This window comes from Sciurus carolinensis, chromosome 8 (genome assembly GCF_902686445.1).
Source record: "Sciurus carolinensis chromosome 8, mSciCar1.2, whole genome shotgun sequence".
Classification (NCBI taxonomy): Eukaryota; Metazoa; Chordata; class Mammalia; order Rodentia; family Sciuridae; genus Sciurus; species Sciurus carolinensis.
The window spans coordinates 102,131,129-102,153,457 of NC_062220.1; the positions used below are offsets into that span (position 1 = coordinate 102,131,129).

Genomic DNA, 22,329 nt, shown 5'->3' on the forward strand with positions numbered 1-22,329 from the left:
CCTGCCTAGAAGCTGCCCTTCCTGCCTCATCTTTATAGGCCACTGTGGTAAGGAGAGAGGTCAGGGCATTGGGGATGGAGGCCTTTTGTCCAGGTTGGACAGCCTGGAGCCCAGAGGACTTGAGAGAACCATATGCAGGGGTGAAGACAGCTGTTGCTATGACCCACTAGCCACCCTAGAGGGACTCAGGCCCCCATCCCCCTGCAACATCAGGGGAGGGGCCTGAGCCAGGTCAGGGCCAAGGACTGGGTGTGGGTCTATACTGTGGGGCCAGGAGTAGGGCAGGGTCCCAGCATAAAGCACCCAGCTGCAGTTGAAGCAGTTTGTCCTGTTTTTCTTTTATTTGCAGTTTCCCGAGACAGAACAAAATAATAATTTTTTTACACCTACAAGGCTCAGAAAGAAAAGACAATGAAACTCAGCAAAAAGAGAGAAGAGGAAGGGGCTGCCAGCACTGTGGGCAGTGACTCCCTGCAGCACTGGCCAGCGGCCAAAGCCACCACCCGCAAACACCTAGCTAGCAGAGCAGGTGTGCCCCGCTCTTTAGAGAGGGTCATGCAAAAGAATTATCCCCCAGAAAAAAAAAGATCCCCAAATTATCCCAGACAGGCAGCTCCGTGGAGATAACAAGGTGAGTAGGAGAGGAGGGGAGGAGGCCCCAGGACGCCAGGGTGGTCGGCCGCGGGGCTGCACGCTGTCCATGGCAAGCCCTGCCGCTGTCCTGTGGCCTGAGCCACTCGCGCGGAGCCTGGCAGATGTTTACCCTGTGTCCATGGATGGGGACAGCTGTCCTGGGCACAGCATGGACGAAAGATGGTGTCCACTGAGTGTCCATGGGTGGACAGTCCCCTTGGAGTTTAGGATCCTGTGTCCTGTCCCCCATTCTGCGCCCCTCCCTTGACTTGATTTGTGGGGGATAAAGAAAATCCTTATTGAAAAATGATGTGAATTGAAGGTGGGTAGCATTGGGGTGGAGGCCCTTGTACTTCTGCACTCAAGGCTCCTACCCACTCCTACCCAACCTGGCTTCAGACCCACCTTCCCTGGCCCAACTGCCCTGGGACTCTGTCTTCAGCCTTGCTGTGGCGCCCACCATCACGAGGGGCCGGGACCACCTCACAGTGAGCCCAGGCAACCACACCTGGGAGCACCACCGGCCCCTGGAGGCAGCATATTGTCCCTAGGGACCCTCCCCTCCACCCATCAATGTCTAGCCCCACACCCATATGTCTCTGCCCCCAGCCTAACCTCTCTAGGCTGCATCCCTGGAAGGATGCACCTGGAAGAACCTCACAAACCACAGCCCCAACCACCCTTAGCTTTCCACATGCTCCTGGATGGCTCCCGCAGTGGCTTCTGCTTCAGGCCCAGGTTATGAAAGTACTCCTACTTCAGCAAACAACTACTCAGACCCCTGCCCAGGCAGAAGCTCAGCAGCCCCCACCTTCTGACCTCTCTTTAAAACTTGCTGTGTCACTCAACCCAGCCCTGAATCCCCAGCTCCCCATCTCAGCAGGCAAACACCCCAGATGCAGCCTGGCCTGCTCCCAGCATCTATGGTCCATCAGGAACTCCAGACCCACAGTCCTTGATAAGGTCTGCTCCCAGCTGCACAGGGAGGAGCTGCCCAGGCTGAGGGAGAGCCATTGTTGCTCTGCTGCTGGCTGGCAGGGAAGGGACAAGTGCCCTGAACAACAGGGAGGCCAGCCTCTGACTGAGTCCCCTCTCCACAGCTGGGCAGATCAGAGCTGCAGTCAAAGTATCCTCTTCAGGCACAAAGCCTGGAGGCAAATTTTACCCCTCCACACCTCACTCCCCAGAGGACCCGAGCTGGATCCCAGGGCCCTTGAGGCTTTTCTGGTGGCCTTGGGGACGGTGGTCTCCTGCACGCTCAAGGGGCGAGGGGCCATCCATGCTGGATAGTGACTTGAGGAAGCCCACACCCAGCCCTTCACAGGGATGAGGGAAGGGAAGGGAAAGCAGGAACAGCAGCAACTCTCAGGCACGACTAGCGGGAAAGGAGGCAGCCCAGTGGCCCCACAGCCCTCCCCAAGACACCTGACACCACAACAGCCAGGCAGCACACAGAGCCCATGCGTTGGCGGAGGATGCAGACGCCTGAGGTGTGGGTGAGTGCGATACCTACAGACTAACACCGTTCAGCACGCGCGGGGGCCTCGTGGGTATGTTCATGCCCCAAGGGCTCCCCAAGGCCAGGAGCAAAACGGACACACGTGGAGCTTGGGTGGGGGGCGGCCCCACAAATGCCAGATTTTTACAGCTTTTCCTTTCTTTAGTTTAGTAATTTTTTTTCTTTTCCCATTTCATCCGATGTCAATTTTTGTGTGTGTGGTTGTCGTTGTCGTCATCTTATTTTTAAAAACAAATCACGTCTGGTCTTGTTTTCTGCAGACACAGGCACCAGGGGAGGGGGCGAGGCAGACACAAACATGCGACAGGCAGGCCGTGCGCCCGAGGGCGGCCGGGCTCCAAACACCAACTCTGTCCGGTGAAACAGGCACAGCTCTGAAACAAGGGGTGGGTCACCTTCCTCAGAACCCCGGCCCTACCCCAGGCCCCCAAGCTTTGCTGTCTGCAAAGAAGGCCCCCACAGGGAGTGGGCAAGTTAATGTTCAGAAAGGGACCTGGCCAGGAGAGGGCTCCAGGCTCCAGACCCAATTGCTACCTGGATTTTGGGCTCAGTGTCCACCACCTAGGTGACCCCCGCCTGAGGCGCTAACAGTCCTGATGGGTGGAGCTAGGGAGCCCCTCCACCCATGACCCACCAAGCTCTGGCCTGCAAAGTTTCTCAGGCCTTATCAGTTCCCAGCCTTGAGGGTGTGCCCTGCCACACTGCTGGCCATTGTCCCCAAGGGCCACTCACCTCACTGCAGTGGGGCCACAGGCGCGCCCGAGCAGTGGAAGTGCACATTCTGCCACTTGCCATCACGGCGGTGCCACACACGTGTCTCTTCGGACTGGCTGGTACGGGGCCGGCCCTGCCCATCGATGTACTGCGTGAGGCGAATGTAGGCGATGCAGGCTGCGTCCTCTCCAATGACGTGCACGTGTGGGTTCAGGATGGTCGTGTGAATCGGCTTGCTGTTCTTGGCCAGCACTGCAGGCAGGTGGGGACTTGGCACTGAGGATTCCCAGTATCCTCATGCTGCCCACCCATGGGTTCCTCCAACGATAGCCCCTCCTGCAGTTCCCCTACCCTGCATGTCCCACCATCCTCCTACACTCCTGCACCTGCCCTGCACACCTGGCTCTCTACCCCCACCACCTTGGCTCCCCTTCAAGGGATGATTCCATAGTTGGCCACAGCCCTGCACCTGAGTGAGGCACTTCCCTGCAGGTGCCACACCCCCATGCTCACCCCAGTTCCCACACTCACGGTTCTCAAAGTAGAATCTGTGGAAGTCCATCCCTTCGACCAGGTTGCCCAGAGCTTCAGGCTCAAATGAGGTCAGGCCTGGGTCACAGATTTTCCTGGGGGGCAAACCCAAGTGAGGAGGGGCCCAGTCTTCCATCCTCCTCAACAGCCCCCCACCCTAGCCCCCCAGAGACTCACGCATAGGCTTCAAAGTCACCGTTGTTGACGGCCTCAATGAGCTGCTCTGTGGTCTTGATAATCTCCTGCTTCCGGGCTGCAGGGAAACACTGGGATGACCACTGGGCACTGGTCTGTCCCAACCTTGGATACCATCCCAACAGAGCAAGGCGAGGGACCTGGGTGGAGCTGGAGCTGCAGGCTGCATCCATGTGGCAGCTCCCACCCTGGCTCCTGCCTCTCCATCCTAGAAAGGACTCCCAGGCCCTGCCACCTGTGCCCCAACTGTCCTGATCACACCACTCCCTCCACAGTCATCAATGGCTTCCTCATTTACAACAGCTCAATCTTGTTTTTCTTTAAATAAAATGTTTTTAAATGACAGAAATACTTCATCCATATTACAAATGTCTGGAAAATACAGAAAAGGAGAAAGCAAACTTGCTCAAAACTCATCCCACCACGGCCCTCCTGTCTCCGTGGGTCCTACCCCTGGGCTTTCCTGTCTGCCTGCTCCATCTTCCACCTGTGCCTTGTCATCTTAGTACTTCCTTCCTCCAACAATTTTTTGGCAGAGGGTGAGGGTGATAAGTTACTAAGAGTTCGCAGCACCAGGCAGGAACAGCCATCAGCAGGCTCAGGAAATGACTCTAGGGTCCCTGGAGGGTGAGAGGCTTCTGAGCAAAGGCTGAGGGGCAAGATGGTCCAGGAATCTAGAGGGAAAGATATGTAGTCTCTGGCTACCCCATATCCTGCTTCTCTCTGGAAGCCACAGCCTGTGGCTCTGCCTCTTTATTGTCCTAGTCCTGGGCTGGTGTCCCTGCAGACCATTCCATCCCAACTGTCCTCAGGTGTGATACTTTTCCTGGCAGATACTTCTCCTGGGTGCTGGCCCTAGGTCTCTGAAGAAGCTCCCTAACCTTTAGAGCACTCAACTGGAAGCCCCTCTGCTGCTTTAATTACAATTTATTGTAAAGTTGCCCTTTTTATGCGGGGAGGAGTTACCGGAGACTGAACTCGGGGGCACTTGACCACCGAGCCACATCCTCAGCCCTATTTTGTATTTCATTTAGAGACAGGGTCTCACTGACTTGCTTAGCACCTCGCTTTTACTAAAGCTGGCTTTGAACTCCTCCTGCCTTAGTCTCCCCAGTCCCTGGGATTACAGGTGTGCACCACCACACCCGGTTATAAAGTTTTTAGAGATGGAAGAAACAGAATAATACCCTGTGGCAGGGCTGCCTATTGAAATCCTTGCAGCACCTCTTGGCCATAGCGGAACTCACACCTGCCCAGGTGCCTTCCTGGGAGGCAGGGAGGAGAGCTGAATCCACCACTGAAGAGATGCTGCCTGCTACACAGTAGCCCACGTGTGACCACATGTACTGGCATAAGGCATGTGTGTCTGTCTGGGAACATATGAGCTATCCCTGTTTGAGCACCTGGCCAGTGATGGCAGAAGTTGCTCAATGGCATCTTTGAGGAGTTGGGTGCATTCATGTGTGAGCATGTGCATGTGTGCACACATGCTTGTGTATGCATGTAGCATTCATGCAATGTTTGCATGTGCACACATGGTACAAATGCACACATGGGAACACACAAGTGTGGACATGAGAGTGTGTGTACATGTGTACACATGCATGTGTGTATATTTGTGCACACAGGGCATATGAGTGACCATATGCTGTGTCTGTGGGTACATGTTTGTATGTGTGCACATGAATGCAACTTTTTGTCTGCCCCTATCTTGGCAAAGCCCTCTCTCCTAACCCAGCTTTACTGAGCCATCGTTCTGGTTCCATTTCTTGCCTGACTTTGTGTCTAGATCACATCACTGTTGTGTTCAGGGGAATCCCACAGCAGATGCCTAATCCCACTACTCACATGATCAACTAGAAAACTGGCCTCTAGGAGGAGTAGGCTCCTCCTAGAAACCCCTTCTCCTCCAGTTCCTGTGCCCAGTCCCACACCTACCTGCCCAGCTCTGGGGGAGTACCAGGACTCTGTCCCAAACATGCAACAGCTATTCTGGTTCTTAACATCTGGACCCCAGGGCAACATCTGATGTTTCAGGTCCCAAAGCAGTGCCCACCCCCACCTGGTTTGCAAAATTCTAAGTGTCCATCATGCCCCATTTCACCTGTTCTTTCTGGAGGTGGCTCAGCACTTCAGGTCTGAGCTCTCTGGACCTGCAACCAACTCCTTCCTCAGTCTCAGAGCCAGATCCCCTGGGCTGTCCTCATTGCCTTCCACTGTCCAGCACCTCCTGACACTTGATAATCCCCTTTTGAACAGAGCTTTTAACAGAGTGAGCTGCCCGCCTCCACAGCAGGCCCTCAGCACAGAGCAGAACCTGACTGGAATTGAGGACATTGTTCTGTTTCCAACAGGCTTTGATTCTACTGTCACCTTATACTGTGGTAAGTGGAACCAATCTTTCATTTGATGAATATTGAGTTTAAAACAAACTATAATTAAAAATGGGAGTCAATGTGAAGAGAAACTGTTTAGTAAGCGGAAGAGGAGGTCCACGGTTACAGCACCAGTCAGAGGTGGTAACTATGCTGAGACCTGGGAACAAGTTCTGCTGTGAGAGCCTCCTGCCCATGCTACAGGTAGGGAGCTTAGACCTGTGAACTGGGGCCGGACAACTTTTGCCCTGAGGAATGGCTGCTGCTCAGATCCCCATGCAACCCAGTCCCAACTCTGTCTTCCAAAATAGCATGTGGGCACTTTTGTATTCTTGATATCCAGGTCTCTGGAGAAGGAAACCACTCATGAGGGAGGGAACAAGGTGCCCAGCATGAAGGGACACCCCAGGCATGATGCCTGTAGCTAAGGACAAGCTGCCCTGTCCCCAGCAACTCCAGGGAATTAGCTGAAGTGGTGGGCAAGGTGTGGCCTGAGAGTGTTTTCCCTAGCCCAGGGTGAGCCAGGGTCCCACACTACCTGCAGCTCTCTTGCAGGAAGCCAACCAGCCTAGGGAACCCCCCAGGGTCCAAGTGGGGTTGGTTTAGGATCTGACCCCAGCTGGCTCAAAGCCCTGTCCTTCAGAACCAGCAGCGGTGGGAGGCAGGGCAGCTGCCCCAGGATCAGCCTGGATCAGCCTGGATCAGCCTAGCTCAGGCATAATCCCTGATTAGGGGGCCAGGCCTAGGGAGCAGGGAATATCAGGGTGGGACGGTCTGGCCTGAGGTGGGCCAGTGGCACCTGCCTATTCACACACCAAAACAGCTGTGGGCACCTTCTCAAGAAAGGGAGGGATTCAAAATCTGCCTGCAGAATGGCCTGGAGTTGGCAACTGGTGCCTTCCTTCTTTCCTAAGTTCCACAGACTTCTTTCACCCCACTCCGTCCAGCCCTGCTCAGCCCCTTCCAGGGTGGCCAAACAAACCTCTCCATCCAGTCCCGTTCACAGACCCTTTCTTGCAGCCCCATCTCCTCTAGCCAAGCTCAGAACAGACCCTAAAGGAACACGTCTATGCCATGGCCCCCAGGGTGACCCAGCCACCTGGTTTCCCCACAGGCCCTTACTTAGGATACCCACCCGCCCACCTACTGCACAGACCCCCAGGGAAGTTCCCCTTTCCAGCTCGCCCTCCATAAGGGCAGCAGGGCGCCTTGAAATCAGATGAGAAGCTGCAGAAATGGCAAAAGGAGTGCCAACGCTCCCAGAAGCCCCACTTTGTGCTCATCAGCAGTGCTATCCTCTCCCTGTGTCTCCCCCATGAGCTCTGCCTACTGTCCACCCCACACTTGCCCCCCGACTTCCTCACCAGCAAGATCCTGGTCTCTTGTCTCAGCACCTCATCTCCAATCCCCTCAGCTGACCTGGAGCCCCTTTGAGACTGCAGGCTGCATACCCCCACTCTCTTGGGTCACTGCTCCTGTAGGTCACTGTCTCCTCCCCTATGCCCTGGCCACCTGCAGCAGTCCCCCAAGTCTGCCCTGCAGAGGGCAAGGGAGTGGGTGGCCCCAGGGCCCACCTATCACAGGTACTCACCCAGCCACTGCCCTGCCATGCCGAGCCCCTGGCCCGGCAGCCTCTTCTCTGACAGCATCTCAGCACCACCCCCAGTCCCGTGTCTCCCTGGAGGCGGGGGTGGTGGCGGCTGCAGCCCTGGGATGTCATCCATCCCTGTAAGTGATACTGGCCACTGGCCGGCAGTCAGCAGACAGACTGGGGAGGCCGCCCAGTCTGCGCCCGTCTCTCCCGCCCTCTCTTGCCCCTGGCTACCCCCCAAGTCTGCTCCCTGATGTCCAGCTGGGCAGCTGGAGTGCCAGAACTTTTCAGGGCACAGAACTATGCTTCTTTTCCTTGCCTTACTGTCCAAGCAAGTCCACCCTCACCAGAGTGCAAACTGTGCAATGTGTAGGGCCCTGACTGAAGAGTGGACCCTCTGCCTCCTGCATTGTAGGGGCAGCTGCCCATTCCACTTTTCCATCAGAAGAAAGCTATGGTCCACAGGGTAGCGAGTGCTCCAGGTCAGCAACAAACCCATCGTTTGGGATGCTCTTCCTATATGCAGGCATACACACACACACACACACACACACACACACACACACTTCATGACCATAATCTGAATTATCTGAGACCCCCAATGACTTCTTTACGTGCTTTGATACAAATCTCCATGACCTAGCAGAGGGACCCTGTGTCCCCCATGTTTCCACAAGTTTGGCCCTCCCAGAGCCAGGTTGGTGACACACCACAGCAGGGGCTTGCCCCCTTTGAGCCCTCCAAGCAGCTTCCAGAGCCACTCAATGTGCTACTTACATGGGGTGGGCAGGGGGCCAGGGAGAGTCGGAGATGGGCAAGGTGGGGGGCCCACTGACGGGGAGCCCTCAGCTTCTGGGGTCCCTGAGCCCCTCCTCACCGAGTTGAGGATGTCAGAGATCCTGGGGGCTGAGTGGAACAGACAGACGTAAACACAGTGGGGTGAGGGGACGTGCAAGAAGGAAACCTATGGGCTGAGAGCCAAGCCAGAGTGGAGGACAGAGGGAGATGTAGGGAATGGAAGGGAGACATAGGGGGATGTATGGGGACATGGGAGGACAGAAGGAATATGGGGATCTGGCACCAAATGAACCAGGATGCTTTTGTCCATCCAGGTGGAATGAGCTGAAGCTGCTATGGGCAGAGGATGCCCTCCAAGGAGAAGCAACCTGGCCCCAAGGAAGCCAAAGGATATTGCTGCATGTAACTGCCCCTTGGGAAGGGCTTGATAGGTGGGGAAAAAATGGATGAGGGAGAAAAGGGGGATTTGGGGGTTTTTTTGGTACCAGGCAGGGATTGAACCCAAGGGTGCTTAACCATGGAGCCACATCCCCAGCCATTTTTTATATCTTATTTAGAGACAAGGTCTCACTAAGTTGCTTAGTGCCTTGCTGAGTTGCAGGGTTTGAACTCATGATCCTCCTACCTCAGCCTCCCAAGCCTCTGGGCTTACAGGCATGCACCACTAGGCCTGGCTAGGGAAGGGAAATCTAAGAGGAAGTATGGTCCTGGCCCATGTGGTCAGCCAAGGTCAGGGCAGACCAAGCCTCTCTGTCATATCTCTGTCCAGAAACTGTGGGGACCCTGGCTGGGGTTCCCATTTCAGCACGTTCCTCAACACCCTCATCCCCTGCTGAGGAAATTGTGCTCTGGGCTTGAGGGTACACTGGAAACCAGAGACATCCCTGGGAGTGGGCTCCTGGACACTGTGGCCAGGGCAGGGTAAACCAGATGTGAAGTCGGTAAGGCTGGAAAATTCTCAGCAGAGATTACCTGAGGGGGCAAGGAAGGGCCAGGCTAACTGCCCAAGTGTAGGATGGCCCTTCTGAGGGAGAGCTCTAGAGCTGAGAGCGAGGTGGGCGGCGTGCGGGTGGGGAGTAGGGGGTAGGAGATGAGCCACAAAGAAGGCTGGGCCCCTGAAGGCAAAAGCCAGGTAGCTGACTTGCTGAGTTAGTGCACGTGCCCCCAGGAAGCCCAGCTAGGCTGGATACCCATTGGGCGTCCTGGCCTGGGGAGAGCTGGGCCGTGCACAGCAGGTGCAGGAAGCTGTGAACGCTGGCCATTCGCAGTGAGCCCTCAGCAGCAGAGGCAGCAGGCCTGGAGGCCACTACTTACACGGGGCGGGCAGTGGGCCTAGAAGACCTGGAGACAAGCAGGGTGAAGGCCCTGCTGATAGGGGCCCCTCGGCTTCTGGGGTTCCTGAGCCCCTTCTCACCGAGTTCAGGATGTCAGAGATCCTGGGGGCTGGGATGGAACAGACAAGACATGAACACGAGGCAGACAGACATATGAGAAGATGACACAGCCGAGAGGAGGGAGGGAAGTGGGGCCCTGGGGTCAGACTTCCCATCTGGGGACTATCTCAGTAGAAGAAGTTCCCAGAGTGGGGCAGAGAGATACTTGGGCTGCTCTTGGAGACCATGGTATCAAGACCTGACCCTTCAAGGCCTCCCAGACTGCCCAGCAGCAGACTGAGCAGGAAGGTGGGCTGGGACAGTTTCCCCACAGGACAGAGGCATCTGGCCATGGCTTATATGGAGGTGGCACTCACTGAGCAGAGGCAGCCCTGGGATCCCCAATGTAGAGGCCAAGGGGTGAATCAGGCTAGAACCATCAGTTCAAGCTCAGTACTCCCTTGGTTCTTGCGTAGCCCCTCAGAGAGGATTGCCAGGCCATTCAAAGTGACCCCCGCAGCAGCAGAGCCCAGGCTACTTACATGGGGCTGGCAGGGGGCTAATGGGAGTTGAAGATGGGCAGAGCAGGGGCCCCTCAGCTTCTGGGGCTCCCGAGCCTCTCCTCACCGAACTCAGGACATCAGAGACCCTGGGAGCTGGGGTGAACAGAGGCAGGTGGGTGGACCATGGGCACTTAGGCAAGACGGCAACAGAGGACCCAGAAGGGGCCAGAAAGGGGAGGGAGTCATCACTGAACCCCAGACCAGTGCTGGGAGCTGGAGGGTAAACAGAGGTGAAGAGGGTCATCCTTTGGGGTCACACACTGGGATCAGAAAGACTTATTTGGTGGTCCCTGGTCAGGACCTGCAGAGGCCAGGAAGTGGGAGTGACAATCACCACAAGGCATTATGGCCACTGGGCCTGTCTTGGCTGAGGTGAGAGAGGCCGAGGAGCCCTGTTCTACAGCCCCAGGACCTGCCCCATCTTGGCTTCCTGCTTGGCTCTGAGCCTTATCCTGTCCCGTTGTCCTCTCCCGTCTCCCTGCAGAGTTGAGGCTCAATCGCCTGACTTACAGCCCCACACCGAGGGCAGAACCTTGCACAGGGAAGTATGGATGGCCTTCACACTGTTGACTTTGGGGCCTGTTTCAGTCTGTGGGGGAATGACATAGATGTCCACTGGCCTGTGTCCAGAGCTCAAAGCCCTATGCTTACCTCACTCTGAAGTATGAGGGACACTCAGGGATAACATCACAGCTGGGAAGGGTGGGCAGGAGCAGAGTGGCAACCCCCATATGACCCCTGGGGCCATCCTAAGGGCAGCAGATGGACTATGTAACAGGTAGCCTGGAGGAATCAGACCCATTCTGGGGAAGAAGAGAGGCTGGGGGACCACTTGATGGTGCCAGGTGCCTTGAGGTCTTTGGGGGAACACACAAGGCTGTGCTCTGCAGGAAGAGCTTTGGGATCCGAGTATAGCACCAAAGCCCACTGCAGGGGGGTGCTCCTAGGTCAGCAAAGGAAACGGAAACATGGTTCAGTCACCCAGCCACTCACCAGTGCAAGATGGATGGAATCACAAGCTTAAGGAACTTTAAGAGAAGAACAACATCTTGAGCAAATTCTACCCTCATGCTTGGTTCCCCATGGGAACTGAGATCCTGGCTCCCAGAACAGAACAGGCCCCAATGCATGACCATGGCTTCCTCATTTGGACAGGATGCTTGAGAAGCCTGGCAGTAGCCTCAAAGTTGCTGCTGTCCACACTGGGGAGCCTCTGACACCAGGTCCTGAGCTGCTGTGTTGCAGGACACTGGACCCTCTGAAGGCCTACCCCCCACAAAGAGCAATCCAGCATGGATGGGCTAGGTCTCTGGCAGGTACCTTTAGCATCTTCATCCTCTATGGTTGTGTTGGTGCTGTCAGAAGATTCCTGAGGAAACAGGGGAGGTGCAGGTCAGGATGTGATTGAGGACAGGAGGGATACAACCAGCAGTGGGACTAGCCCAGGGCTCTGACTCAGACCTCAGCCTGGCTGCTTCACAGAGGTCAGGGGATAGGAGCGGTGACTGGAGAAGAAAGCTCCCTGCTCTGTGCAGGAGCCATCTCCAGGGCTCATCCTGCCCCACCATAGGCTGCATCCATCCACATCCCCAACAGCAAGGGCCTCGACTTCCCTTTTCCTGATACCCTGGGATGCTTAGGTGACTCTCTAATGAGAAAGGAACCAGAGTTTTGAAATTTTAAGACTTAAAACACAAGGTGATTTGTCTGACTCCTGGTGACATGCATGGAAGCTGGGGCATTTGGCATTCAGAATGAGCAACTCTCAGATACAAGTCCCTTGAGGCCCCAGACAGAGTATACCTGCAACCCCCAACACTTCCTCCCAAAAAAGTGAGATGCCCTTCTGGGTCATCTGCCCCTCCAAATCCTGGACCATCAGCCAGGCCCAGCCCTTCCCACCTCAAGTGTCTGCTGCCCTTCAGAGAAAAACAGCATCCAGATGCCTCATGTCCCCAGGGTCCTGCTCTGTTCCTCAGAAAGAACATCTCATACGTCCCTAAGGGACTACTCCCTGGTCTGGACACTAACTGGACTTTGTTCTGGGCCTTAGGCCAGAACTGGAGGTGTTCAAGTGTAGGGTCATGGCTTACCCCAGCCCAGAAAATGTTCTCTAGGGGTCCCTCACAAACATAATCCTTCCCCAGACACACTGGGCCCAAGGGGCACTAAGCATCCAAGTGGGAGGAAGTCAGGTCTTTGGTGCCTCGCACTGTGGATGCCTACAGCCTCTGGTCCCTGCCATAGGAAGGTGTCTTCTGACACCTTCAGAAGGGAATGGGGGACCCATGAAGGCATTATGGGAGCTCATTAGAGAGATCAGGCCCCGGCATAAGTCTGACCTGCTCGCTGGCATGGGTGCTGTACTGGAAAGGGTTCAGTTACCTGCCCATCCCTCCCAGAGAGCCAGCCGCTTCCCCGGCCCCAGGTGATGACGCCAATGTGATGGAGCGGATGGCAGAGCAAAGAGGAGGGAGGGTCCGCTCAGCAGGAAGCACTGGGACTACGCCAGAGGTTGAGGGGTGGGGGGGTCAGCCAGAGGGGCAAGGACAAAGTTCCTGAGCAGTGGACCTGCCCCAGTGCCTGTAGCGGGTGGTCCCCTTGGAGCCTGGCTGACAGCTGGCATGTGGTGACGTGGCATAGCTGTAAGATTTCTTCCCAGGGAAGCGCTTGGCGCTTGATTTTCTGCTGTGGTCCCCCAGCAGGTGGGCTTATGGGCTCTGCCCTGCCTTGGGAGTTCAGGCCACTGTACACCTGCCCTCCACTCTGGGCACAAATGCTCTCCCAGGTCACTGTCCAGACCCTCCTCCTGGGCCCGGCACCTCCTGCCCGAGGAAAGGGTAAGGAGGAGTGAGGCAGCCGCAGTACCTTAATCCCGTCCACTGGGTTATGGATAACGGTGGTTTGAGGCTCCTATAGAAGGCGGCAGACAGAGGAAGGAAAGAGAGGGAGAGTGAGAAAGAAGGAAGCAGAGGACAGGGGGAGCCAGGGAGACAGAGGAGGAGTGGGCGGCAGCCAGAGTCCACCCAGAGAGAGTGCAGAGCAGAGGGGACAGGGATGGAGGCGACAAGTGGTCAGCGAGATGGCCCAAAAGGGATGGAGGCAGCAGGTGGTCAGCGATGGCCCTCAGGGCAGTGGAGCAGGCTGGGGTCCGACCGACACGATGGAACCAATAGATCTTCCCAGGCTGGAGACTGCGCCTGCCCTCCCGAGGGATGATGGAGCTCGTGGGGGCTGAGAGAAGCTGTAGGTATGTGTGGACTCTGCCTTGGGGAGTTCTGCCCACCCTCTGCTGCCTGGACCCTATGCCCCAGCTTGGGGGAGGCACAGGCTTGAAGACGCTATGGGGGTGGGAGTGGTACATGGGATGGACGGGGCCCAAGATGGGGGCTGGCTGTGAGGCCAGTGTGTGAGCCACCCTGGCCACTGGGAGGCCTTGGTGGTACCTGGCATCCTCCTGACACAGCCTGGCTGCTATGAGCAGCTTCTCCACTGCCTATACAGGAAAGCTCTCCTCTCCTGGGAGACTTCCCATGAGCTCAGGGGAACCATTTGGCAAAGGTGGCCTTCCTGTGGACAGTCTTGGGCGGGCATACTTTAGGCAAACTTAGGAGCCTATGGCCTAGCAGACTCCAGACTCCCTGGATCATGCAAGCACATGGTGCCCCAGCAGGAGGCTGGTGCCAACTCCACATCTCTGGGAATGCCAGTTGTAAGATTCAACTGGACAGAAGCCCCCCAAGGCAAAGGGGTAAGAGAGGGCCAGCACCCTCTCAAGGAGCAGGGTGATACACAGTAGGGGCACCAGCAGCCTCATCCCTCCCCAGCAAGGGGAGCCCCCAACCTTCTTTTCAGGCATCCACAGACCAGAGGGTATCCTGGTTCAGATGGAAAAAGGTGGAGGCGAAAGCCCACCCTGGTTGATGCTGGACACCTCAGCACACCACCATGACCCCTCCCCACCCATGAGATTTGGGGTGTGTCACTCCAGGCTGCACCCCTGCAGAGCCCTGCCTGGCCCCTCTATGCTGGGTTGGCCTATTGAGGGTGGCAGAGAAGCTGAGGGTCAGTTCTCTGGGGGGGGTGGGGAGCCGAGGCAGGGCCCTTCTCTTCTGCCTCACCAGCTTCCTGAACATCTCTTGCTGCAGATTCTTGGGGGGATGACCCATAAGGCAGCATAGGTGGGAGGACATCTCTCTCCTCCGTACCTCCATCTCTGGATCCCAGAAAGGGGTTCCCTGAGTGGTTCTGCACCAGCCTGAACCTGGGGCCCCTTGACAGTGGTTTCTCCCTTGAAGGACCAAATCCCCCATCACTGCCCCCAGCAAGTGTGGAATTGGTGGGGGTAGGTGTGTGCCCTCAGAGACAGGCCAGGTTGGGCATCTATCTGACAGTGGGTATGAGAGGGTCCAGGGGCTGAGGAGTTCAGTACCAGGGCAGCAGGAGGGAGGGTCCCTTTGGGGCTGGTGATGGCCGAACTGTTTTTGGTGCTGTTTGTCTGGGGCTGTGGAGAGAGAGGAGAGCAGTTGTTAGGGGGAGAAAGGGTACCCACTTCCCCTCGCATGCTTGTCAGGGCCTCTAAAGCTGAGGCTTCAGGGGCAGTGTCAGAGCTACAGGCTCTGGGCCCCCCAAGGTCAAACTGGCTCCTCACCTTGACTCCATCTGCCTTCTTGTTGAGTAAACTCTTGGCTGCTGCATTGGGAGGGAAGGAGGCATTGTGAGTGGTGGACCTGTGTCCCCCTGTGGCCCCAACCCTCCCACCTACCTCTGCCCTTTCCCCAGGAGTGAGGCCCAGGACTAGAGGCGGTTGTGGTTTTGGCACCTAGCCAGGCCCTGAGCAGCAGCAAAACTTCCAGAGGGGACTGGGCCACGCTGCCCAGGGACCCTCACCCCAAGATGGCCCCTTCCACAGGGCACTGAGGAGCCTTCTAGCTCTGTGCCCCTTGGCTTTCAAGAGGAGGGCAGAATGTTGACCCCCTCCCTCGGGAGCTGACAGCAGGAAGGGGGTCATGGGCAGCTGAGCAAGGAGGGAAGGTCTTGACCCCCACAGTTTGCCATGTTCCCAGCAGAGGTTCATTCCAGCCCAGGTAACAGCCCTGCTCAGACCCCACCACTCCTAACAACGGAACTCAGACCTCTCCACCAGTTCCAAACGCCTTGGCCTCGCTGTCCTCCTGAATTGCCCCAGCAGCCCTGCCTGTGGGGCCATTTCTTAGTGGTACTCATTGGGACCAACACCAGCCTTTTTGCCCACAAGTCCCAGTGGATGCCCAGGCCCAGTCAATGGCCCTCTGACCCCAACACTCCCCTCAGAGGTGAGGGTAGGCCTGGCTCTGTCCTATCCTCCCCCAACCCCAGCATCCACACCCTCTACAGCAGAGGTTAGGCTTTTAATTATAGAACTTAAAAAAAAAAAAAAAAAAAAAAAAGAGGAAGTCAGCTTACCTTACAGAAAAGGAAAGGTGAGGAAGGGAGGGAATGAGAAAGGAAGAGAGGAAGAAAGAGAAAACAAGATTTGTGTTGGTTCAGGCAGGCACTCACACAGGGCAGCAAAGCCAGCCCGTCTTGGCCCAGCATTCCCCAAGGAGAGCCAAGTGGCCGTGCGGCCGGCACAGCAGGGTTAGAGAAGCAGCCAGGGCTGGGCACAGCATGAAGGGCATGGGAGGGGTGGGGTCCAGGTCCAGTGAGGAAGGAGGAGGCAGAGCTCCTTACACATCCGGTTCCAGGATACTTGCTGACCATGCCTGATGCTGGGCTCTGCTGCCTATCCAGAGGAGGACCCTCACTGCCCAGGGCAGGACTGGGTCCAAGGGAACAGAGAGGCACACAGAGACCTGGTGCTGCAGCATTCTCAAACAGGGTGTCCCCCAAGAAGCAGCAGCAGCAGCACCCTGCGTGGTCAGAAATACAAATTCTTGGGCTACCCAGCCCTCTTGAGTCAGAAGCCTGGGGACCTTGGCATCTACCCACAATCTCCCAGGGCAGTTCTGACATTTGCTGCTCTGGGTGACCTGTTTCATTTCAGAGTCCAGGCCTGGGCCCCAGTGTTGCCTGCTGACCACCTCCCTTCCCAGCCAGGTAATCATGCCTGGTCCCTCCCAGGCTCTGCACATAGGGCACAAGGTCACAACCACCCAGGAGCTGCACACAACCTCAAGACCCTGAATGGCAGGCATGGCCTGCTGTGGCGGCACAGTTTTGGTTCACAGTCTCCCTCCCTGTGAATCTGTTAACTCTCTCAAAAGTTCTGTCAAGTCCAGGGGCTACTCCAGGATCCTGGGAGCAGGTCTCCCCTGGAGTTAAGCAGACATTCAACTCCTGCAGCTGGTCCTCTGCTGTTCATCCTCCCAAGGTTGAGTACCCTTCCCGCTTCCCCCATGGAGCTACAGGGACTACCCTGATACCCTAGGGTAGCCCTGCCAGGGGTTCCCAGGACTAGAAATTCCAACTTCTCACTTTCCTAGAGCGCAGACTGTGAAAATCCTCCCCCCACTGGGGCTAGAATATGTCTCCTTAAAACTTACTACACAGGGATAGGCCAGTCCTGGTCCAGTGTTGCCCCGCTCCTGTCTGTGGACCCCACCTTCTCTCCTCCTTCCCTAGCTCCAACACACAGCTCAGCCCAGTGCAGGCAGCATGGAATGTCCATCTGCTCCTGGCGTGGAGCTTGGCCTGGCACTGCTGAGGCTGTGGCTTGGAGCCCTCTCCCTGCTGGCGACCTGCTGCTGACCTGCTGCTGACACAGCAGGGGAACAGGCTCCTCCCTGGGGCCTACAGAAGACAAGAGTCTTAAGGATACTTGTCATGGCAAGCTGAGCAGCAAAGGAGGACCTCCATCCCTATAGGGATGCAGCTTTTAAAAATGTAGCACTTTCAAGGGGCGTTTTGCACAAGGCAGGCCTAACTTTACCTCCTGTCAGGCCACATAGCCGTGGCCAACCCAGCATGTTCCCAGCTGGATTCTGAGAGTTGGCCAGGTGTGGGACTCTCCCACCTTCCCCCTTGGCTTGTCCCTAGATAATTCTCACAGGAAAGGAAGCACCTGCAGGCCTGTAGAGACCCCAGGACTGTCCTTGGTCATAAGAGGGTTCCATTTAAGCCCCCAAGTCTATCAAAACCCATATTTCCAAGCTGTGCTACTAGATGTTAACAGTTACCCATGGGAAGGAAAAGGACAGAGCTGAGACTGTGGGGTGGATGCGCCGAGTCTGAGGACTTGGATAAGCCATGGCTTTGGCCCAGTCCCAGAAAGCCTTGAGCCCTGAGCTTCTACCTATGTCATTTCAACACCCTCCCTGTGAACCCCTGTTTCGCACCAGCCCCTGTGCATGTCTTGAGTGCAGCATGAGGCACATCCTGGCCAGTTACTGGCCACCCATTTCCTGGTCCACTTGTTTCTCTAACATTCACATCTGCCTTAGACTAACTACATCCTGTAGGTGCAGCAGAAGCCCAAGGTGGATGGAGCAGTCATGGGATCCCATATACCCAGGCTGGGGGCTCCACAGCTGGTAACCCTCCACCCCTGGGAGGGTACTGCCTATTCTCAGGAGTGGTCAAGCCAAGCAACGGCAGCCAGCCCACAGCTGGCCTGATAGTCATGGTCTCCTTTCTCTCACATCTGCTCAATGTGGGAGGGACTGTGGAGGCCAGCACTCTCTACAGTAGGGGTCTCCCTGCTGGCTGAGGTGCTGTGCCAGAAACACAGAGAAGGGAGACTCCTGATATGTATCACTGGAGTACAGTTGGACCAACCTCATCAGGCAGGTGGGACCCTCAGCCCCACCTTTGCCTCGTCCCCTAGCTGAGCACCCTGGATAGCCATGCTGGGCTCCATCAACATGCACTGACCACCCTCCAGGACAGAGTGGCCCTTGGAGCCCAGGGCGGAGCCGCACATGCAGGCGGCCTCATGCACCGTTGCCCTTGCTCACTTGCAGGCAGGCGGGCATTGCAGCAGGAGTCCTGGGAAGAGTGTCACTCAAGGGGCCTGCCTCATGCCAGTGTCCCCTTGGCAGCAGGCCTCCCCAGGAGCCACTAGCTTCATCTTTTCCTAAACTCAGCCCCTCCCTCCCACATGTTCTTCTAAAAGGTCATAAATTGGAGACTTGGGGCTATTCACTGGGCCCTCATGGGGAGAACAGATCCCTTTCAGGACAGCCTGAGCCTCCCCTATGGGGAGAGCTCTCTGGTTATGAAGGCCTCACCATGGCCCTGGCAGGTCACTGGGTAGAGCCAGGTGGGTGTGCAGGAAGAGCTGGGCCTTGGGAAGGTGGTTCCCACACCCTGGGTGGTGCCCTTACCCCCAGTTGTTGCTGGAGGTTCTTATGGGAGAACTCTACAGCTCGGTTTGGGGAGGACCCAGGTTGGTCCTGTGTGCTTGGCAGCCACCCTAAACATGTGCCAGTCCTCAGCTTGGATAGCAGCTATGGAGCCTTTGAGGAAGTTCCAGGGTCACCTAACCCTCAGGGGGTCTATGCCCCAGCTCCTGGTGGGAGGATCCACCTGTACCTCCCCAAGAAGTAGGTCAGCAGAGCTGCCTCCTCCCTCACAAATTTAGGACTAGATGAGGAGTATCTCTAAAAAGAACCCAAAAGGAGGCCTTCGGAGTCTCTTCAGGGCACTGAAGCCACCCCAGCCACCCCCGTTCTGGGGCAGACATGCATGTGGGAACTCCGCAGTACAGACCACCAGCTCCGCCTGCTTTGAGAGAAGGACTGACGATGGGCCCACCGCTCCCTTGAGTCAGCATCCCTGCCTCCACAGCCCTGCTCCCAGGGCTCCCCTTCCAGGACTCAGACCTCTAGCAGCAGGCTCAGTGGCTCCCATGAGGTCAAGGTCATTCTAAATGGGGTCTCCAGACCCCAGGCACCGGACCAGGGGTCTTGGCCAAGTGTACCTGGGCTTAGCATGGCCAGGGGTCACCTAGTCAGTCCCTCCTCTTATAGGTGAGGAGACGAGTGAGGACTGCCCTTGGGTGGACCCACCTGGGATGTGACCACAGCGGGAGCATGGGCTCCCGGGGGGCCTGCCAGCCTCTGGGGCGGCTCTGGGGACCTGGTCAGCAGCTGCGTGCAGCGGGGGGGCTGCATGCCAACAGGAAGGACGGGTGGGAGCGGGTGGACGCTGGGCAAGACACATCTACCTTGTTCCACCAGCCCCATGGTGGTGCCGGAGGCCGCGGTGGACATTGTGGCCGGAGCGGTGGTCTGTCTGCCCACTGTTAGCACCAGGTTAGAGACGAGGGGGGGAAGGGGTGAACACAAACGGGGTAGGGGGCAAGGTGAGGGAAGAGAAGAGACAAAGGAAGCAGAAGAAGATTAGAGTTAAAGTTTAGGCGGCAGATGGCTCCAGAATCCCTTTCTCAGGAGAATGAAAACAAGATTGGGCCGATTGACACTGAAAAGCATTTGCCTCCTTTCTCCTTAGAACGCCCCAGCGGGGCTTCTCGTGCCCGGCAGCGTGTGCCGGGCACACAGCAGACAGGACAGTCCCATTAGTGTTGGTGTGACCGTGTGTGCCCGTTCCTGGCAGTACAGCATCACAGCAAAGTAACAGGAAGGGGGAGGGTGCCAGATGCGGACGGACAACGAGAGACGACCACAGGCGCTCGCACACTCAATATCAGACGACGGAGAAGCCATAGGCACAGCTGTCCGGGCGCTGGGGCCAACACCATTCCCTGGGGTAGCCTACGGCACCCTGGGCCTTGGGGGTCTCTAACAGACTCGTGAGACTTCATTTCCCCACCACCACCCTGAGCAACCAGGGAGGGCGGCGCCAGTTTTTCCAGAAGGCAGATCCCTGTGCCCTGACCTCACGCGTACCCCTTCTCCCACCCCTGCCACATCCTGCACACAACATGGTGCTCAGAACGCTGAAAACAAGGAGGCCACAGAGCTGCCCTACAGACGCCTGGACAGACACACGTGGCGGACTGGGCAGTGGGCAGTACAGACACTAGGGTGTCAGGCGAGGGACACAGACCCAACACGAAGGAAACAGGGCAGGGGATGGCAGACTCTGGGTGACTGCCCAAAGAACGAGCCCAGGAGGCCAGCTGGGCAGTAGGGGTTCCGGAACTGAGGGCAGAGGCTGGGCACCAACCAGCTTTGTGGAGACAGGTGGAAGTGCTGGTGAACAAGGAGGGGCTTCCTGCCACAACCTGCAGGTCAAGGGCAGCATCATGTCCTCCCTGGAGAAGAATGTCTCACCTGAGAAATTCCTTGTGGCCAGCATGGTGGTGAGAATGGCCCCCTAGGGAGAGACACACAGAGAGAGCCAGGGCCACCCTGTTAGTGTCATCTGCTGGCTTCTGGTCAAAAGAGCCCTGCCCATTCGCCTGCATGCTCAGGCTTCCAGAGAGGCAAGAGTTTCAAGAACCTATCTCTGAAAGAGATTTTCTATGTCCAAAATCAAAACACACCTGGGACCCCAATCCTGCCTACTGACCAGGCTTCTCAGTGCATCAAGACCTTCCTATTACTCAGGGGTTGCCAGAATCACTGCCACCAGCCCTTCTGGGTCTCCCTCCACCCCTTCTTTCCTTACAGGCCCAGGGTGGTAGTGACCACCTTAGGGCTTTCAGGAGAACTATAGTTAAACCACACTCCCCAGGCCTAGGCCTGGCCTTGTCCTTGGCACTGGGGAGCCTGGGGAGATGGTTGGCCTGACCAAACAGCCACCATCAGGATCAACTGGCTACCTATCAGGAGCCACCTTTCACTCTCACAGCCCTGTCCACCAAGACCAGCATTCAGTTCTGGTCTCCTTACCAAACTCGCTCTGGGCCAAGGCACATTCTGCCTACAGGAGCTCCAGGTGTGGAACCTGCAGAAGGTCCTCAGGACGCCCCTTCAGGGATGTTCAAGGCAGCAGGATCAACGAGGAGGGGCCAGCTCTGTGTCTGGGGCCAACCCCACACCCATGCCCCAAGGGGGCTTTGGGCTGTTCTCAGGGCTCAGATACATTTGGTCTGGGATTTGCCAACAAGTACATCTTTGGGGGTAGCTGTGACCCTGCTTCATCATTTGGCTGGATCTGCAGATACTGCCCCAGCAAGGGCCCTTGTGAACACAAGGACATGTGATGGTGCTGTGGGCTGAATGGTAGTGCCTCACCTTGAGCTTCCTCCTGGCATTGAACTTCTTCAGACACTCCACGGTCTCCTGTCTGTGCATCATGGAGGCCACCGTGGAACGTTGCTGCAGGGAGAGGAGCAATCACAGGGTGGCAGGAAGCCCCAGAGAAGTAGACCCCAGAGGGCCAGCAGGGCTTATGGCATCCCAGGACCCTCATCTGCTGAGAGGTACCAGCCACCACTGCAGCAAGAAAACAACTGTCCCCACCTGCTGTACTCACCCACCTGTGACTTCAAGCCTTGCCTCTCATAGACAGGACTGAGGTCAAAAGGAACAGATTTCCTCTACCCTCAATGCCACCCAAGCCCTGTCCTCAAAAATCATTAGCATGTCCCAAGCCAGAGGCCATGAAGAACACCCAGGGGACCATCAGATACAGGAACAGAATCCTAGGGCCCTCCTGGGGCCCTGGAGACCTCCACCAGGAGATCTCATTCTACAAGTGGGCACCAAGGGCAACTTACGCAGACCCATGGGTGCTTCAGGGCCTCATGGGCTGTGATGCGCTTGGCAGGGTTAATTGTCAACATCTGGTTGATGAGGTTTTTGGCTTCAGGAGTGACAGTGTCCCACTCGGGGGATGGGAACTGCAGAAGGAAAGAAACAATGCATAGGCTGAGGCTGAAATCCCCTTCCCAGGCAGGGACTGAGTAGCGGAGGGCAAGATAGAGGGTGTGGCCACAGAAGGCTCCACCCCCACCCCCTGGGGCACACTCACGTCATAGGCCCCAGCCTTGATCTGCTGGTACAGCTTATGCTGGTCCTCATCCCAGAAGGGCGGGTAGCCCACCAGCAGTATGTACAGGATCACTCCTATGGATGGGGACATGAGCAGCACAGCCCTGGGAGAGCACTGGGGTCCTCAGCACTCCTTTACCCCACCCCCAACAGGCAGC

General features: G+C 56.8%; 1 protein-coding gene across 14 annotated transcripts in view; it reads right to left on the reverse strand.

The window, feature by feature from the left end:
- Positions 1 to 2,327: 2,327 nt before the first annotated feature.
- The window catches only part of Camk2b (calcium/calmodulin dependent protein kinase II beta), a 97,449-nt gene continuing 77,447 nt past the window's right edge, over positions 2,328 to 22,329 (reverse strand). For 5 of the 14 annotated variants that reach the window (XM_047561113.1, XM_047561112.1, XM_047561121.1 and 2 more), the window contains 16 exons: positions 22,152 to 22,246; positions 21,898 to 22,020; positions 21,413 to 21,496; positions 20,507 to 20,549; positions 19,438 to 19,512; positions 14,944 to 14,981; positions 14,725 to 14,796; positions 13,161 to 13,205; positions 11,613 to 11,661; positions 10,272 to 10,385; positions 9,671 to 9,799; positions 8,336 to 8,464; positions 3,575 to 3,650; positions 3,398 to 3,492; positions 2,885 to 3,118; positions 2,328 to 2,526 (listed from right to left, as the gene is read on the reverse strand). In XM_047561113.1, the coding sequence (XP_047417069.1) occupies positions 2,886 to 3,118; positions 3,398 to 3,492; positions 3,575 to 3,650; positions 8,336 to 8,464; positions 9,671 to 9,799; positions 10,272 to 10,385; positions 11,613 to 11,661; positions 13,161 to 13,205; positions 14,725 to 14,796; positions 14,944 to 14,981; positions 19,438 to 19,512; positions 20,507 to 20,549; positions 21,413 to 21,496; positions 21,898 to 22,020; positions 22,152 to 22,246 (1,400 nt within the window). In that variant the 3' untranslated portion in view covers positions 2,328 to 2,526; position 2,885. Of the gene's footprint in view, positions 2,527 to 2,884; positions 3,119 to 3,397; positions 3,493 to 3,574; positions 3,651 to 8,335; positions 8,465 to 9,670; positions 9,800 to 10,271; positions 10,386 to 11,612; positions 11,662 to 13,160; positions 13,206 to 14,724; positions 14,797 to 14,943; positions 14,985 to 19,437; positions 19,513 to 20,506; positions 20,550 to 21,412; positions 21,497 to 21,897; positions 22,021 to 22,151; positions 22,247 to 22,329 lie in introns of all 14 variants that reach the window. The other 9 variants (XM_047561115.1, XM_047561116.1, XM_047561117.1 and 6 more) reach the window with 9 other exon arrangements.